Source organism: Hippocampus comes, unplaced genomic scaffold (genome assembly GCF_001891065.2).
Source record: "Hippocampus comes isolate QL1 unplaced genomic scaffold, H_comes_QL1_v1.1 scaffold47, whole genome shotgun sequence".
Taxonomy (NCBI): domain Eukaryota; kingdom Metazoa; phylum Chordata; class Actinopteri; order Syngnathiformes; family Syngnathidae; genus Hippocampus; species Hippocampus comes.
This window is the reverse complement of record NW_017806029.1, coordinates 817317-836493: the sequence shown is the minus strand read 5'-3', so window position 1 is coordinate 836493 and position 19177 is coordinate 817317. Positions and strand designations below refer to the sequence as shown.

At 40.9% G+C, this 19177-nt stretch overlaps 1 protein-coding gene across 1 annotated transcript in view; it reads right to left on the bottom strand.

The window, feature by feature from the left end:
• Positions 1-4397: 4397 nt before the first annotated feature.
• ryr2a (ryanodine receptor 2a (cardiac)) overlaps positions 4398-19177 on the bottom strand; it is a 136653-nt gene continuing 121873 nt past the window's right edge. Inside the window, exons 97-113 of the mRNA XM_019892584.1 lie at positions 18279-18485; positions 17895-18209; positions 15994-16058; positions 15700-15835; positions 15533-15619; positions 14555-14818; positions 13522-13652; positions 13249-13291; positions 13020-13153; positions 12849-12909; positions 11325-11471; positions 11026-11160; positions 8318-8474; positions 7718-7782; positions 7499-7599; positions 6476-6527; positions 4398-5732 (exon numbers count right to left, since the gene is read on the bottom strand). Coding sequence (XP_019748143.1) covers positions 5637-5732; positions 6476-6527; positions 7499-7599; positions 7718-7782; positions 8318-8474; positions 11026-11160; positions 11325-11471; positions 12849-12909; positions 13020-13153; positions 13249-13291; positions 13522-13652; positions 14555-14818; positions 15533-15619; positions 15700-15835; positions 15994-16058; positions 17895-18209; positions 18279-18485 — 2196 coding nt within the window. The 3' untranslated portion in view covers positions 4398-5636. The remainder of the gene's footprint in view (positions 5733-6475; positions 6528-7498; positions 7600-7717; positions 7783-8317; positions 8475-11025; positions 11161-11324; positions 11472-12848; positions 12910-13019; positions 13154-13248; positions 13292-13521; positions 13653-14554; positions 14819-15532; positions 15620-15699; positions 15836-15993; positions 16059-17894; positions 18210-18278; positions 18486-19177) is intronic.

The window sequence follows — 19177 nt, the reverse complement described above, 5'->3', positions numbered from 1 at the left end:
TGCTGCAGGATTTACAGGTAAAAACAGCCGACAAAGTTTGATGTCACACACACTGCATTCAGACTGCCAAGGATGTTGTAACCATTATTCACACAGCAAGGAACCTCCATACATTACGACCGCATTTTCCGCACTATAAGGCGCACCCAAAAGCATTCAATGAATTCAATTCTGAAAAGCCGACAGTGCGCCTTATAATCCAAGACGCCATATATATGGATCAATATTCTGATTTCTTGGAGGTAGCATTTTAAATGTTCTGGAAAGCGCTTTGTTACAGCCGCGGCGGTTTTGAAGACTCTATATAAATAAAGCTATCATTGTATTGTATTCCCTTTAGCGCCCTGCGATTGGCTGGCAACCGGTTCAGGATGTCCCCCGCCTACTGCCCAAAGACGGCTGGGAAGGCGACCCTTGTGAGGATAAAGCGGATCGGAAAATGGATGGATGGATTGCCTTTAGCGCAGCTTCATCTAGTGGATGCATAATGCAACTGCACCCACTATTGTAGCTTCTATTCTATACACCTTGTAATGCCAATACATGAAAACAGTTCTAAAATAGGCCATTCATTGAAGGTATGCCTTATACTCCGAAGCGCCTTATGGCACGGAAAATACGGTATTTTGCCACCATTTTTTCATCCACATTACAGAGAGGGAAGAAATGCCACAAAAGACTCAACCCGTCGCCTATACTGATCCCCCTGCGATGTCCTTGGATGCACTGGGAGGTGGACGTGCGAACCAGTCAATTGCTAATCAACTAAATACATTTAGATTAGCACGAGTTATTTATTTGGGAAATGCACTAAATTCGGGCCGGTGCAAACTATCGGCTTAGTTGTACAGTATATAACCATTTGCAAAGATGCACTGAGACAGCTGACACATCTACTAATACTTTTGCAATCAATGAGAAATGACATTTTGTTGTGAACAATTGAAAGGTGGTTCGGGGATTTGTTGACGTTATTTGGAGAATGTCTTTTCTTTTTCAAGAACTGAGCCAAACCAAAGGGGGGAAAAAAACGTAACTCCATTCCCATTTCAAGCAGTATTAAGCGCTCTTCCTTCCGCTTCTTGCGGTTCCAAGAGGATTTTTCACTCATTTTTACAGCAAAATGCATGTTTGAATTTTGTGCGTACAAACCATTTTCCTATAAACGTGTCGATTACGATCAGTAGGCCAAGCAAAAGTTTCACTTTGAATAAAAGAATTTGAATTCGTCCGTCCATCCACTGACTGCTTTATGTTAATGATGGACGAGGGTGGCGGGTGTGCTGGAGCCTATCCCAGCTTTCTTTGGGCAACCTTTTTTTTTTTTTTTCCATTTTGTTTTTAATTTTAAAATGGGTCCCAAATGACATAACAGGAGGGTTAAAGAACTTTCGGAGAGGAACCAAATAATAGCTTTGTCATTTTACTCTTCCAAGGAAGTCATGTTTCCATCGTTATCCTGATTAAATTTTTTTTTTTTATTGTGCCAGTTTTTAATTCACAATCCAAACATTGGTTCACTTCCCTTTGAGCCCTTCCAAAATATTAATATTTCACAAAGAATCCCTATCATTTTACCTGTGCTAAATGAAAAAGAAAAGCGTATCTCTGCCTAATGTTTCCCCTATTATACCCGTGAAGCTAAACAGACGTTTTGTGCTGAAAAAAATTCTGTCAGCATGAAAAATAAAGAAAGAAATAAATAAAAAATCTATATCAATTTGGCCTGTCACATAACAGGAAAGTTAAAGTTACCACCTTCAAAGTGCTTAATTCACGTAACAATTATGTATATTATGGTTTCCACTGCCGTGCAAAAATACTGTTGCGGTATATGTTGGAATCTCAATTTAGTGTTTCTCAGACAAAACCAATGCTTCTGTTCATTCTTGTTCACTTCAGTTTTTTTTTTTCATAGTAAACGTAATCAGAATTGATTTATGGAACTAATGTAATACTAATAAAATAATACTCGACCATAATAAACATTATTAACCTATGCTTAAATTTGGATAATAATTGAGTTATGTGATTAGGTTGGAAAAAAAAAAAGACTTACCAGATGCATCCGAATGATATCCTACTCGAAAGTCAGCCCTCCTAGTGCAGCATGCTGCCTTCTTTTGCTGCTCAAGAACTGCGTGTGTGACTACAGCCGACGGCTCCGCCTTTTAAACTTTTGTCTATGCAGCAAAACATTCGAGGGGTTCAATGTGACAACCCATAGAATTGGCTCACGAGAGTTCAGCTCATACTTTTGAGGGGTGTCGGTGGGGGGGACAGCGTTAAACAAAATGTGGAATATTAAAATTGAATTTACACTATATGAAAGAGTTGAATTTACATGGACATACTGCAGGCCTTGTACTGTCAGCTTATTGCAGATGAAATAGATCTGTCGAAGGTGAGGAACGCTTTATACGGTAGCCCTTACTCTAAAATCAAAGTATTCAACATTAGAAGGCTTTTGTATGTACAGTAATTATTTCCTCTTTGTTGCTTAATCCAAAAGTCATGGGATGCTAGTGACCACATGAATTTTTTTCTCCCTTCACCTAGCAAAAAAAAATATATTTTTTCCACTTTTGATTTATAATTTAGTTTTTTCACATCCCACGCTGAGCACTTTCCAGGCATTTTCCCCTTTAAACATATCCTGGCATCTCTGCCCTTTTTCTTTCAGTTCCATCAGCATGAAGCCCACCAAACTCCCCTCACCTCGTCTCTGTTCATGATTTCTGTCAGCTCTGGAAATCCTTTTAAGGGATCTTTGCCATGCATCACGTATTCTCTCTATCACCATCCCTAATTCTACACACATTTCGTGTATGCTGCTCAAGATGAGCATAACAAAGCATTGAGCATTGACTAATATTGTATCATGTTACAGTACTCTTCATTTTACTTTTTGCTTTTACTTTTACTTCAGATGTAAAGGGTGCATTCTCGACACTGCATGTTTTAGCTCCTTCTAAAGATGTTCAATAGGATTTGGTGTGTTTTGGCAGCTGTGTTTGTTGGTCGAGTAATTGGTGCATATGTTCCTCAAGGCTCCGGATTTTGTTGGCGGTCACGGTTGACGCTCTTCTGGAACACAGTGGAAGGTTGAGGGTGCCGCTGCCCCTATTTTAACAAGGTGAGGTTGGATGGCAATGGATGGATGGATGACGGTATGTTTTCCCGGATGTCATTCAAATCCCCAAATGAATAAGATGGCTCACTCACCTGTGTGAAGAGTGCCACTATCGGGCAGTAAAATTGGTCCCCTCTGCATCCATCACAACAGTCGCTTGTCCAATTTAGCCACCATATACGTTTTAAACACAATTAAGGATTGAATACATTCACGTTTTTGTTGATATACTTATGAGATCGACGTTGTGGCGGCCATGACACTTCTTCACAAATCCACACTCAGGGTTGGAGGCGATGTCTGCCATTCTGTGGTTAGCACTAGGATGACATCTTTCAATGGTTCAGCAACAGTGAAGATTTTTTATTTTCAGGAATGAATCGAGGGCCGCGCAGGCGAGGGCCGCGCGCGGCTTGCTAATTCTGTTCAAGGTTCTCACTGACCTGCAGCACCTGATTCGATTTCTGTTACTTACGACAAGACTTTTTGGTCGTTCATCTGACAAATGTAGCTGTGATCCAAGTTGGCGAGGCAGCCCAGCTGGAATCAGAATGAGAAATCTGAACGGATCTGAGGATATTGTTGAGGTTAGACTTGAATGTAATGGGGATTTCGGTATCTGTGACGTAGTGCACGTGTAGTTTGAAACGCCTGACTTTCCAAGTTCGGTGGCAGCTGAGAAAAGTTAGCCAGGTAATGAGCAACAAATTCAATACAACGTAGCCCATCAACGAAGCCCATCTCAATGTTGGCCCGCGTGGTGCTTGCTAGCTAAAATTGGACTTCTTACCACGTTGGCAGTGTGCTACCGTCGTGCATAACATGAACAATTCTTGCAGAAGGTAGCTTGACTTATTCGTCCTTACATTGGGCACGCAAATAAGCGGGTAAAAAAAAAAAAATTCAAATGCCTCGGGCATTTTTTGGAACCGAGATACCTTCAGGCCTCGTGAGGTATATTATTGACAATGCTGAAAAATGATCGACTGATATAGTATGTAAACTGTAGATTTGTGTGCAGTATAATCAGGCCAGATTTCCTCTTCCCTCCACTATACAGGAAATGAGAGTGTAACATGAACACCATATAGGACCATGGCTGTCATTTTTGCTGGTCTCCTTTTTGGAAAAAAAATAGTTGCAGGTAGGATTGGAAAAGTCGCAGTTGGCAACACTGCAGACAGAAGTCGTTGCTCACTATCTCGCTTGTACGCATGTTCATATGTACACATACAACAAAAGCACGATTTTCAAAAGCAAAGCATCACATATTTGACCTTTTCATTTGACTTCATGTTCACTGTGATGGTCGGTGAGAAACCGTGGATGGGCAAAATGTGACCCCTAGGCCATATTTTGCCCAGGTCTGTTTAATTACCGCAAATTGTGTCATGTGATGAAAATCGGTTGTAAGCCATTGTCAGGCAAAAGATTTCCAACCCAGAATCTCCAAAGAATCCAGATACTAATAATAAAACACAACTTGTTGGTTCTTTTAGCTCAGCGTGCAACTCCGAAAGTGGCGAAAGACTTCCGCCGAAACGTCAGATCAATAACAACTTAAAAAAAAATGTCTGAGATAAAAGAACCAACAAGGTTAACTATCATAAGAGACATAATGAATTGTATTCACTTGATAATAAAACAATTCAACAGGATGTTAAGCCCTCATTCAAACTTTACAACTTTAATAGTTTTTGTACCCTTAAAAAGGGGCAAATTAAAGAGCAAGCAGGACTATTCAGTTGAGCTTGAACTCATTCAACATCAAGTCGCAGGCAATTTTACAGCGTTCTTCACACACACACACACACACACACACACACACACACACACACACACACAATCATGGGCATGTGCAGATTGTGGACACCATGATCACATCCGGAAGCTCCGCTTTAATTCAAACCATTAAAATGCTCTCGATTTTTTCAAACATGAGGAAAGTCTTCTGCTTCAGGCACATCGTCTTCCCACTGCATCGCAGGCAAAATTCAACGAAGTCACATTTTTGGACAGTGGTAACAAAAGCAGATCTTGAAAGATATATTGCAGCAGGTTTCACTCCATGTACCACCAAGTGTGTCTGGTCGACACAATGAGTCATTCTCCTCTGTCCACAACTCCTCTCGCATTTTCGTTTTTTAATGCTTATTACTGTGATGTCAAATAGAAGAAAAGAAGGACTCATATATGAGTTTAAGCTGTCAGTCACATGCCAACAATTTGATTTTACATGATAGAAGCAGATCATTTTCCATGTACACAAAATATTCCAAAAATGAATGCTGCAATCTGGGGCAGATTCAGCACGTTGACCTGCTGAATGAGGAAGATCTTGGATGATGGTCAGTCCAGTTTGATTTTGGAGATGTGGCTCCAAGGCGTTTTGTCAGGGGAGTATTGGTTGGTCGAATCCCTGTGGTTTGCCAACTTATGCTACTCCAATAAGTATGCAGCAGGGTTTCGGAAAAGCCACGAGGGACAAAACTCCAGAGACAGATCAGTTGAGTTGATCTTCATACTGTTTTCGGAAACAATCCCCAGCTGGGAAGAACTCCCAGCAACGCTCCTGGTACATTTTCCATACATAAGATTCCTTCAAGACAGACATGAGAAAGGAAGGAGTTGACATTCACATCGGGTCTGATTCACCAAAATGAATTTGCTTTATCGGTAATGTGTAATGAAAAGGGTCTTTCGTTGGATCCCTAACATATTTCGAAAGTTTTTATCATGATGTTGCTAAATCGGTCCAGGATTATAAATACGATACAATTCTACAAATGGGGAAGCGCGATTAACAATTAAATCATGAGACACATAAATGTGTACTTACGAGAGAGAGAGAGAGAGAGAGAGAGAGAGAGAGAGAGAGAGAGAGAGAGAGACATTATCATTGGCATACCATATTTCCCGCATTATAAGGCGCTTCGGAGTATAAGGCGCACCTTCAATGAATGGCCCCTTTTAAAACAGTTTTCAGAAGTAGGGAGCACCGCATTATAAGCCGCACAGGATAGAAGCTACAATCGTGTCTGTGGTTCCATTATACATCCACTAGATGGAGCTACGCTTAAGGGAATACAATACAATACAGCTTTACTCGAGCTTTTACAACCGCTGCAGCTGTAACAAAGCGCTTTCCAGAATATTTGAAATACTACGTCCAAGAAATCAGAATATTGATCCACATATAAGGCGCATCGGATTATAAGGTGCACTGTCGGCTTTTGAGAAAATGGAATTCTTTTAGGTGTGGTATATAAGGAGAGAGAGAGAGAGAGAGAGAGAGAGAGAGAGAGAGAGAGAGAGAGAGAGAGAGAGTGTAAAATTGTTTACCTGGCCTGTGTGCTCTGTTTCATCTTTGTTGATAAGATACATCACGAAGAATCTGTAACAAAAATAGAGCAATCAATCCATCCATGCAGTTCCTCTATTATCCCATTCTGGGTGACAGGTATATCTGGTGCCTATCAGCTGATGGGGGAAAACAGTTCACTCCACCCTGGACTTGTGGTCAGCCAGTGGCAAGGTACATAAAGAAATACAAGAATCCTCACTCAACACGGTTTTGACAACTTAGTGTTTTCAATTAATCTAACATGCATGCTTTAGAGTACCGTATTTTCCACACTAAAAGGTGCACTGGATTATGAGGCGCACCTTCAATGAATGGCCTATTTTGTAATTTTTTTTCATACACTGGGCGCACCGCATTATAAGACGCAATCTACAATGCATCCACTCGATGGAGCTACGCTCAAGGAAACGGCAACGGAACGATCAGATGTCAGTAAAACTTGTTTAATAAAGCAGTGACACAGTTGACTTAACCAACAGCAAGTTAGAACATTGACTCGTTAACGTTGAACTCTCTTGCCGCTGTTCTATTTCCGTGTTCAACTGTGAAAGTGATTGCCTTAAGTTTGAACTCTGCGTTGTAAGCATGTCTCTAGCAAGGAGCCATTTTGGGGTTGACATATTACCGTAATGCCCATACACAAGGCACATCGGATTTTAAGGCGCTGTGAGCTTTTGAAAAAAAATGGAAGGCTTTTAGGTGCTCCTTTTAGTGTGGAAAATACGGTCATTGTGAAATTAATTTTCGAAAGGGGCCATGTGAGGTCAAGGGCCATCCCATGCGAACCCCAATAGTGCTCAAGATGGATTTAATGTCTTTAAATAAAGCACTGCGTTGTATTCGTCAGACACCACTTGTGTACATTGGCTCAAAATGCTCTTTCAACATTTTTATTAACGCACGGTAAAGAAATGGAAGCTGTTGAATTTCAAAAAAAGCCCCTCCCACAAAACACACACCGATCAACGCCAGCAATTCTGACGGAGCTCAGAAGTACTTACAGGTAATTGGCTAAGTTGTGCTCCTGGAGAGTGTGCGTTTCAAAGCCATGCGGCACTGTGTCAAAGTAGTCATTGCCGATTCCACAAATAAAACATTTTGTCTGGAAGACAAGAAATGAAAAAGTTGTCTGAGAAGGTGACAGGTCCACACCGTGTTTCCAAATCACTGAATTCACTGCATCATGCTGAAGATGATTTGTTTGTATGTTTCCTCTTTACCTCCATGTCCTCTTTCACTTGTTCCTGCTGATCCCGCAGTTCTCCAAAAGCGTCAATGATTAAACCTAAAGTTTGCAACAGAAGAGATGGAAAGCTGAAACGCCGGTTTGATGTTGCGGACAATTTTTTAACATTTTTTTTTGAACCATTCTTTAACATCCTACCGGTTTTGTTTTGCGAATGCGGCAATTACTTTCTACTCTGTACTCAACTACTGGGGCAAGCACCATGAAAATAATCGATGCTTTTTTTTTTTCAAACAGAAAGGAAATGTGTCATCTCTAACGTCATGACTTTTAGAAATCATCTAATCTTCCACTTGCTTACTTATTCACAGAAACAGAAATTTGGACCCAACTTTTGCATGCCGCTTGTCAAAATATTGTCATAAGATATTTAGTATTTTTATAAGCTAGGTCCCTGCTCAAGCTAAACCCTCCGAGAGATATCGGGATGTTTTGACGGATGCTGTTCAAGTAACGCGGTGAACTGAATCGTATTGGCCATAAAAGGCGAATACTCAATAATACAATACTCAATAATGGGACTGAGATGCCGTACATTTACATAAGTGTGTGCAATTAAGACTGCATAAATCACCTTGGATGATTGCCAGCAGGATTACAATGACAAAGAAAAAGAAGGTGATGTCAAATATGATCCGATAGATCTCATATTCGTCTCCTGCTGGGTCCTCAATCTGGTCACCGATTCCTCCCCCTGCTCGCACACCGACATACATGTGGAACATGTAGCACTGGCACAAAAAGAAAAAAAAGGGGGAAGAGCGAGACAATGATTGTTACTATAAAAGGTGGACTACTATTAAATTACAATAATGAAAAAACTCATTAACTCCCAAAGACGTTTTCAAACGTCTTTTCAGGCTTGGTCCAGAATTGGCTGGAACTGAAAAAAAAAAAAAAAAACAGCTGCTGAAGACAATTTCAGGTTGAGCTTAACCACGACACGATGTTCATTTTCTGGAGTGAAACATTGAAAACGGGTCTTGACTGCAAAGCATTGAACAATTGGAAATGTCCAGTTGCACATTCAGAAGTGAAGAGAGGGTCAAATTATACGAACCTAATTTGACCTTCTCTAAACTGCGAGTCATCACAAGGCATTCATTCTCGAAAAACGGACAGCGACGAAAAGAAAACTTTCACTGCGGCGGTGGTCATACTTCGGTCCATCTTTTCATGCCACTTGGCCTCTGTCCCCTTTCTGTACAAAAAGCGACGGCTGCTCCCCAAATCCTTAATAGGAATAAATGGAGCTCTATGGAATGCTATGGGTGGCTGACTATGGGGGATTAGTTGTGAAATTTCCGGGTGACAGAAAGCCCCCCCCACCCCACACCATTACAAAACACACACACACCCACACACACCATCAGCTGTCGAGCCCTTATATAGTATTTCTTTCACATGGATTCGCAGCAATTCTTTCATTCTTTATCCAGTTCTACCCTGTAACAAGTCTAAAGTATATCACATAAACAAAATGTTCATTTCCAGGGCAACTGATGGATTATGATACGTGTTAGAGAATGTTACCTTAATAGCATCATTATAGACTGAAAACAATTAAATCTTCCACATCTCCCTTCAAATGAATGAAAAATATTCATTCAAACTTCATTGGATAAAAATGAAGCTGTATGGTCGCAAATAACCACAATTTGTCACATAATAGTGATTAGTGGTGCATCTTGCATATTCTTCATTCAGCGTTCATTCCATAATCTGTCTCGGAAAAGCCGAGGTGTCTCCGTGCGTTTGAGTGGAAATTTGCTGGTGGCTCTTTGATTTGCGTTTCTGTGCCCGTATTCCTATTTTCCCGCATTCTTGCATCTGTTCTTTGGCGAGCGCTGCTTTCACCTACTTCACCCCCTCCCCCAGTGACGGGATTAGGGCCCACACAAGCAGGACAGGAGAGATGAAGTACTGACGGTGACAATGGGCTGAATCTATTATGGGAGTAACGGTTGGTGTGTTGTTATTGATATTTGCCATCAGTGTATCGATTATTTATTCCAACAGAGAGTGCAACACTAAATTGCAATATTGATTTTGTTTCCCTCCAGTCATTGTTAGGCCCCAAGCAACAAGAAGTACAACACGCTGCCTTCATTCTTTTTTTTAAAACTACAAACGAATCACCTTTTGGGGCGCCTCGACGCGCATGAAAACTGATCACATTTTGCACGTGCTTTGGAGAAAGTGAATGCAGGAATTTGTAACGGGGTTACTTTGGTACGTCACCCTCTTGTGCAGTGGATATAAATAGCTTGGTGTGTCGCAAACTCCGGCAATTCATCTTCGTCACTGCCGAGGTGAATTGTAGAAGCGTTGTGTACTTGCTAGGAGCTAATTAGCCAAAATGCTAGCTTTAAAATGTATACCTTAGTGTGCCGATAGGGTTCTGTGGAACTGAAAAGTGCTAGTCGTGTGTTGGTTAGGAAATAAAATGAGACAAGAAAAGTCATGTCTCATGTCAATCATTTCACAACAAAACAAACAAAGACTCGCGTGGCTTTCATACTAAAACACAGTGTGCAGCCTAACCCCCCCCCCCAAAAAAATCGCATGCACAAAAAAACCCAAAAAAACAATCCAGATGGCTGAATCTGTCCGTACGCATGAGTCCAAGTACATTCTTTTCAGAGATCTCAATTAATACAGAAATGTTCGAGACCCATCTCTCCGTGCAAAGTTTTGCAATCACATTCTCTCAGTTGTTAAAATATTGTGACCTTGTTTTTTTCTTTACAACAGATTTACACATTAACAGTGGAAAATATTAGATGTAAACAAGTATAAAAACCAACTTAAAAAGGCAACAGATTCTTTTTTTTTTTTAGAACCTGGATTCAGCTTTGATTAGTCCGACGTGCGGCATTTGAGTTCATAGAAAATACAGAAGCTTATCCAGACACAGGCCAGTGCCCGAGGGTGAAGACTGTAAAACTAAATTCCCGTGACTTTCAATCCATAAATGGCAATGGACCCACTTTAATCACAAGTAACTTTGCCTTTTCAAGTCGACAACAGACTTATCTAACGCTGCCGGTCATAGCCGCAGCGAGCAAGTGTGCAGAGCAATGAAGAAGAAGAAAAAAAAAAGCACAGGAAAAGACCAAGTATGATGAATAACAGTTTTCTTACCAACTCTCCCGCACCACATTTTTTTGACTTAATAGCATTAGAAGAGGATACTAGGAGAATTATACGCATCTTTGGCAGTCTAATCGAGAAGTAGTCTGCATGGTCAAATATCTCAAGTAAAATCCTTCTAATACTCACTGTCAACATGTCATCACATTTCATGTCAGGTAATTCTCCATCTTCACTCTTGTTGTAGAACTTTCGGAAGAAGTTAAAGGCGACTACCGTGTACAGATACACCACCACGGCTAACAGGCCGACTGTCAACACCAACTGGAAGGAAAGACAGTCCAAGACAAAATAACTGTTATCAAGAAAGTAGTCTCCTTCACAAAGAGACCAAGAGATAGACAGTGGCATGCCACTTTCATCATGAGATGACTTTCTTGTACCGTACAACATTTTGGTGTAGGTTTAGAGTAACCAAAGCAACAGACCTGTTTGCCATTGTGCGTCACGGAGGACAGGATGGTCCGCAGTGTCTTGAACCCCATCGCAATGTCAAGCAGATGTGCAGCAAAAAAAAAGTTGTTGTAGTGACCCAGGACCGACATGGTCATATACCAGGCCAGATACAGGAACGACTGGCAGAGAAACAAATGAGAAGATACTGGGGTGACAAATGCTGGGAAGAGTCCCGGTGGACGACTTGTATCGCTAGAAGTGGTACAGTATTTTAAAATCGAGTTCAGCGTGTTTTCGTTTAATTAAGAAGCTTGGTTACATTGGTACAGGTTAGCTATTAATGCTAGATCAATGCTGCATGGTTGAAGTGATAATTCAATTTTAGTTTTTGCTCTCAAATGGCACAATTCAATTATGTGGGAAAAATTTAGCTGAATCAAATCTGGACCAGTCTTCTTAATATGAATACAACCCTGATAGGCATTGGATATTTACATAGCGATTAAACTGCAGCAGAGACAAAGAGATTGGAAAAATCCTGTCAATGTGAGCTTGACGAAATCGAAAGACAGCAAAAGCACAGGCTACAACTAAAACATAGACCGGGGGTCGGCAACCCGCGGCTCCAGAGCCGTGTGCGTCTCTTTAGCGCCACCCTAGTGGCTCCCCGAAGCTTTTTAAAAAAAAATGTTTGAAAATAGAAAAAGATGGGGGAGGGAAACATATTTTTTTTTTTAATATGGTTTACGTTGGAGGAAAAACATGACACAAACATTCTTAACGTTTTCTAATGCTGTAAAATTGTGTAGAATGAAATTTAAATTTCAACATTTCTATCAACGAAGATTTGCGTCATAGCCTGCGACACACGTTTCTATTTGCAGGGCGGGATGCCAGCTGATTTAACCCTTTCAGGGACAGCGGTGACTACAGTGGACAGCTTATCATGTTCTCAGGTGCATGAAAGGGTTTAATAGTGAAGTGACGCCCAGTTTACTTTTGTGGCGTTACCCTCTGGTGTTAACACGTGTAGTTATTTAGAATCAGAGTCATCTTTATTCTTCAAATGTGGAAAAACACACAAGGAATTTGTCTCTGGTAGTTTGCCAGTGAAATGTAGTGAGAGGGTGAACAGCGAAATGTTTCTCTACGAAATAGCAGAGGTTAACCTGTTAACCTTTGCAGCCGCCTGTTGCCATTCGTAGGACACAACAATAAAGCTTTGTGTTCAACTAAATCCACACTAAGTAAATTTGTGAGTAAATTCAGACAAGTTCATTGATATTTTGGTGGATTTGGTGTACTTTTTGGGACATTTTGTTGCGTGGTGTGCGTTGAGATTTTTTTTTCCATACAAAATATATGCCTTTTGCTCATACAAACATTGGACACAACTACACCGCACTTTGAAATTTTTAATGCATGCATATATTGGAACATCATTTAAAATCAAATTCAAAAAGCGAATTAAACATTATGGTTGTGAATCTGACATCAGAACTCCAGAGATTTAGGCTCCAGACATGTTTGCCATGTCATACTATATGGACACTTACATTGTCAGTGAACACCACTCCCAGCTTCCAGATCTGGTATTTGGCATCAATGGAGTTAAGCCTGTGGACAAATTCAAATAACAATGAATGTGTTCTGGAGATCAAAGCCTTTTGTCACCCCAATAAGATTTGTGTCATCTTTCATCGGGTTCATCAACACCATGTACTCACACAGCAGCCAGGTAGCTGTCTTTTCGGGGCTTCCTTTTTTTATGAGCGTCACTGAAGTCCAGAGCGGCCTTGTCCAAACCCAAAAGTTCGCTGATCCGATCATGACCATAAAATTCTCCGTATTTATCCATCACCTGTGTAAAAATCACAATACAATTAATGATGTTGATACATTTCAAATAAATATCGAAAGTGGAATTTTCCATATTAAACTGTCCAAGACACCTACCTTTCGTTTCACAAACTTATCCCAGTAATTGTTTGGGAAAGACCTAAAAATAGTAAAGCAAAAATAACTAGACACATCAAATGTTCCTTAAATTGATGCAAACCTGCAATGACAAAAATTCAAAAAAGCGCCATTGTTTGAAGCAGATCTTTAGGCTGCATCGTTGCTTTCCCTTGTTTTAATTAGATCCTAAACAGGACTACAATTGATTGGGAGCACAGTTTGAAGAATTTCAAAAGTCACACAATAAAGTGCCCAATAAAGGCGACTTACTGTGTGTTGATTACCAGTCTGTCCCACTGTCCTTTGATGTCATCCTCAGATGGCTGCTCTGTTATGTAAAGGCCATCAAACTCCAACTTCCTGGCTACCTCCTTTTCACGCTTAAAGATCACCAATGGAACCTACAGAAGACATTTTCCCCGTATGCACAATTTTTGTCCAGTCACACACATGCACACCGAAGAGACAGTGCTGTCAAAGTAGATGCGGAATTCAGTGAACAAATAATTCATTTTCATCATTTATTTATTTCGATTACAATGAGACAGACGACGATCGACGGTTCTGCAGATTTGACAATTCCGAAGGCACGAGAACACTCCTCTTTTCATCTTCCAAAAGGACCAGGGGAGTTGGTTTTGTCTCCAAGGCCTTCTTTTTTTTGGGGGGGCGGGGCACTGAAATGTGAACGTTACACTAATATGCGACTACAGTTAATAAATGAAGGATCAAAGGAGGGCACTCCACGGTGGTGGGATGGGTCGGAACTCTGTTGAAGTTGATCCTTGTTAAACCAGACCAAACGATGTTTGTCATTATTAAGGGGGTCCTCCCTCAGATTTTTTTTAAAAGTAAAATTTTGTGGGGCCGGCACGGTGGACGACTGGTTAGCATATCTGACGCACAGTGCAGAGGTGCAGGGTTCGATTCCAGCTCCGGCCTTCCTGTGTGGCGTTGGCATGTTCTCCCCGTCCCTGCGTGGGTTTTCCCCGGGTGCTCCGGTTTACCCACACATTCCAAAAACATGCTTTGCAGGTTAATGGAAGACTCTAAATGGTGTGAGTGTGAGCGCGGATGGTTGTTCGTCTACGTGTGCCTTGCGATTGGCTGGCAACTAGTTCAGGGTGTCCCCTGCCTACTACACGAAGACAGCTCGGATAGGCTCCAGCACACCCCGCGACCCTTGTGAGGGTAAGCGGACCAGATATGGATATTGCTGGGGTTCCTTCATGGTGACACAGGCCTTTAAGCTCTGTAAACGCTGTGGCTGGGTGCAAAAAAAAAAAAGAAACATATTGCATACCTTGAGACAATAATAGCCAATGATGCAGAAGAAAGAGATGACTGTATGAAGGATAGCCAAGATCCGCAGTGTTGGCTCCATGTAACCGCTGCCCTCCTCCAAGACGAAATGAACCATAGCCAACTTCAAGGGCTCTCCGAGATCATCCGTGGCCCCGTCTTTCATATCGACCACCGGCTCACCATCCAGTGGATCCCACTGAATGGTGCGGTCTGTTTGGCTCTTTGGGATCGCTTCCTCAGCCACTGATGAGGATGTGGAAACCTAAATATAACAATTCATTGATGACAATGAATAGAACAATTCAGTTCTGAATCATATTGAATGCGATATGCATATGAATACGTTTTGTTGAAAGGGGAAGGTCGCAGTTCAAAGCAAAAACTAAATTCGAGGTAGCGATAAAGGGCCTTTGCAGTTCTGGCCATGCGAGGCCATGCGAGCAAAACCGTAATTTGAATATTTTGAAAATGAAGTATATCAGATTCAAATTTACTTCAAGAAAATATGACCTCTATAAAAAACCAAAAAGGAAATTAAAAATGGCCGACTCCCTGTTGAGATTAGAGGAGGGATCCAGAGACTTTATTTTAGGGCTGTTACAGATGCCTCAGGCGTTTGGTATATGTTGGTGCAAAGTTCAATCGGCGCTGTTTCATAAAAATCATAGGGGGTGAAACAAAGCCGTTTTTTAAATAACTGCAGAATAAACTAATACATTTTTTATTGAGTTGAGTAGCACATCGCCACAGTAACAGTATTTGGCAACATAAAAAGCTTTGCTTTTACGTTGCTTGAAATTTTCTTTTACTACCACGTTTTCAACTGAAAATTGGAATTTTGAATAGAATTTCATATTGCTATTGCGGCGCGACTGTCAGTAAGATGACGCCAGTCATTTCAAGCTTGTTGAATTTGATTTCTCAAAAAAAAAAAAAAGATTGGTTTTATGTTTGCATGTGCAACATTGACATTTACCTTGTAGAATAGGAGAATGAAGTTGATGGCAAATGCAACTAAGAGAGCCAGCATCCTCATGTTGTAAAAGTTCCTTGCAAAATAGTTCTGTGGGGAGGAACAAAAGATACATGATTTTAAACCTGCTGACAAAGAGAGAAGAAAAAAAAAAGGAAAGTTCTATGTACCAGGACTTTCCGCTGATAGGCAATGAGCTTCTTTGAGAGTGCTGACTCCTGTAAATCAGGTTCGTCCTTCGAGATCTTGCGCCTTTTCATTTTTGACTTCATTTTCTCATGTTTATCTTCATGTTCACTCCTGAAACTTACCAAATCGTTTCAAAACATTTTCGTGGCGTTGTCGCGCGCGCGCGCGCACACACACACACGCACATAAATCATCCAATCTAGACTTATGTGGTGGGGACCAACACACACACACACAAATCATCCAATCTAGACTTATGTGGTGCTATTACTTACTTTCTCTTTGCTTCACATGCATTCTCTGGTATTGCTTCCTTCTTCTCCAAGGAAGAGATCTTTGACTGAAACGGGGTTAAAAAAAAAACAAAAACGATCACGAATTTGACTATAATCTATATTATCAGCAGAAAGAGCCTCCCCCCCACTATTCATAAAAACTGTGACTTAACTGTGTGGAATTACCCACAGGTATTTCCTTTAAAGAGGCTTACTTGGGAAACTAAGTGCAACATTCTAAATTCATATTAGTATCGTTCTGTTTGTTTTAGTTTTAGGACCGGAGGAAGTGGAGCCCGTTTCCACCAACACCGAACCTGTCACGCATCATCATTTATGCCAGGAGTGTCATAACTTGGTCCTCAAGGGACGCTGTCCTGCCTGCTTTCCATCTCTGATGCACTTTAATAGGACATTCGTGCCGGCAGTCACCTGTCGGATTCTTCGCATTGCTCACGCCACAAATTCCAAATGTTTGTATAATCTAGACGCTCTTGTTCACATTCATGGTTTGTCCTTCTTTGTATTCTTTTTGATCTTGCATGTAAGTATGATTTACGTTGCATTGTCATGCTCTTTTCGTTTGGGTAAATTGGATTCCTTGCTATTTCATCACAAGAAATTTTCCGTTTATTTCTTACCTTGCCGGTTGCAAGCGATTTATGTTATTTCGTTCTTTGCTGTCAGCGACCTTTATTGTACTTTGTCGGTCTTGCATTTTTCCAAATAAATCCCTTGTTCAACTTTAACTGTGTCTATGTTTGTGAAAAACCTTGACTGAGAAGCTGCGGAGTATCTGTGATGCCATTTGGCAGTCAAGGTCCGTATGGCAAGTCGATTTACCGTATTGGTCCGAATATAAGACCCTGTTTTTGCATTGAAATAAGATTGAAAAAGTGGGGGTCGTCTTATATTCGGGGTCTAGACATTATACCCATTCACGACGCTAGATGGCGCCAGATAGCATTGAAGCGAATGCTGAACCCCTGTCACGAAGAATAAAAATAGCGGTAGCACGAAGAAGAAAAATTAAAAATAGTGGTAAGAAAGAAAAGAGAAAGAAACAATAGAAGAGAAAACAGAAAATGGAGAAACGTAGCGACAAACTGGAGAAAAGTGGGTCAAAGGTCAGCCATGTTAACCGGCAGCTGAGGAGAAGTTATGATGTAATTTACATTTCAAAAACCAGAAGCCATTCATTTATGAATGGGATTGCACTTTAGGTTACATATTTAAATGTTCAGATATTAAGATTTGAATGAGGCAAAATAACATGCTTTTTCTCTCAAATGTATTGTTGTAATCATTTGTTTCATTCATTCATTCATAAAAACTCTTTTTTCAAACTTGAGTCTTGAAAAAGAGGGTGTCGTCTTATAATCAGGGCCGTCTTATATTCGGGCCAATACGGTATTTAACTTCATTCCTACATGCATAATAATTAAGCACACTGCCTATTTATTAACAGGTGGCAACATTTATTTATTTCTTTCACAATTCACAGCATTACTTCGTCTGGACCTGAGTTAATAAAACTGCTCTCTTTTTCATCCTCACCTGATGCCTTTGTCTGGGCTCAGGAGGAGGTGCTGCTAAGGCAGCGCAAGAGGGTGGAGAAGGAAGTGGGGAGTTGAGAATTTCTGTGAGACTGGCATTGGGGTTGTGTTTTCAAACTTGAGTCTTGAAAAAGAGGGGGTCATCTTATATATAATATATATAATCAGGGCCGTCTTATATTCGGGCCATACGGTATTTAACTTCATTCCTCCATGCATAATAATTAGGCACACTGCCTATTTATTAACAGGTGGCAACATTTTTTTTGTGTTTTTTTTTCATATTTCAAAGCATTACTTCGTCTAGACCCGAGTTAATAAGACTGATCTCTTTTTCATCCTCACCTGATGCCTTTGTCTGGGCTCAGGAGGAGGTGCTGCTAAGGCAGCGCAAGAGGGTGGAGAAGGAAGTGGGGAGTTGAGAATTTCTGTGAGACTGGCATTGGGGTTGTGGGGACTGATTTTATATTGTCCTCCCTCCCTCCGTAAATCCAGGCCAAAAATGTCTGACAGCAACTCAGTGTCACTTGTATTAACAGCCAAGTACGCCAGGTCCTCCTTCACTGAGCTTCTGTCAGATGATTTTCTCTCTTTGTCCTCCCCCTCCAGTCTGACACCATCCTGGGTCGGGTCAGGCATGTTAGCCAGTAGTTCAGACACCTGAGGAGTGTGGCATTAGAGTTGGCAAAACTGTTGAGAATGGATGGATGAGCTATGTCAACTCCATACCTTGATGCTCTTGGCGCCATCAACCAGATTGCTTCCAAATATATTATTGTAAAAAATTCTGCAAAATCCTCGCACCACACTGAAGGCTATATGAAGGAGGCCCTGCAACGCAGACCAGTAGAATGAAACCAGGGTGGTGACCATGTCTTTTGATGTCATGCTCTTGATCTTCTTCATCCGCTTCTTCAAACTCTTCATGGACAGCACCTGAGAATGGAGATGAAAACTGTAAGCTTGGTTTTTCTATGCTGGTGTATTCAGCATACTACCGTATTTTTCGGATTGTAAATCGCAGTTTTTTTCATAGTTTGGCCGGGGGTACGTCTTGGACTCTGGTGCGACTTATGTGTGAAATTATTAACACAAAACCGCAAGAGGGCGCTCTAGACCTGTGTTGATAAGTTGACAATGAGTGACGTAAGCGATGTAGAATAGGAAGCGCCACATCTTCTACCTCCAAAGTTGGCAGACTTGTTTCAAACACACACCGAGGATGAAGATTTTATTAGATTTAGTGATTTGGAGAGACACTGATGGTTTGGTCAACCTGTTAGCATGTTTTTTATGCAATAGTTATCTGAATAAGTCCTAATATGTTACGTGAGCATACCAGGCATGTTCGTTGTTTTTGCGTCATGTAACGTTAGCTTGTAACATACTTATTCAGCCTGTTGTTCTCTATTTTTATTTTTATTTGCCTTTCAAGATGACATGTCTGCTCTTGGGATTGGATTTTATCACAAATTTCCCCCCAAAATGCGACTTATACTCCAGTGCGACTTATGTATGTTTTTTTCTTCTTTATTATGCATTTTATGGCTGTTGCGACTTATTCTAAGGAGCGACTTATAATCCGGAAAATACGGTACTTAGATATTCAGTCACTTGTGGTGACATGC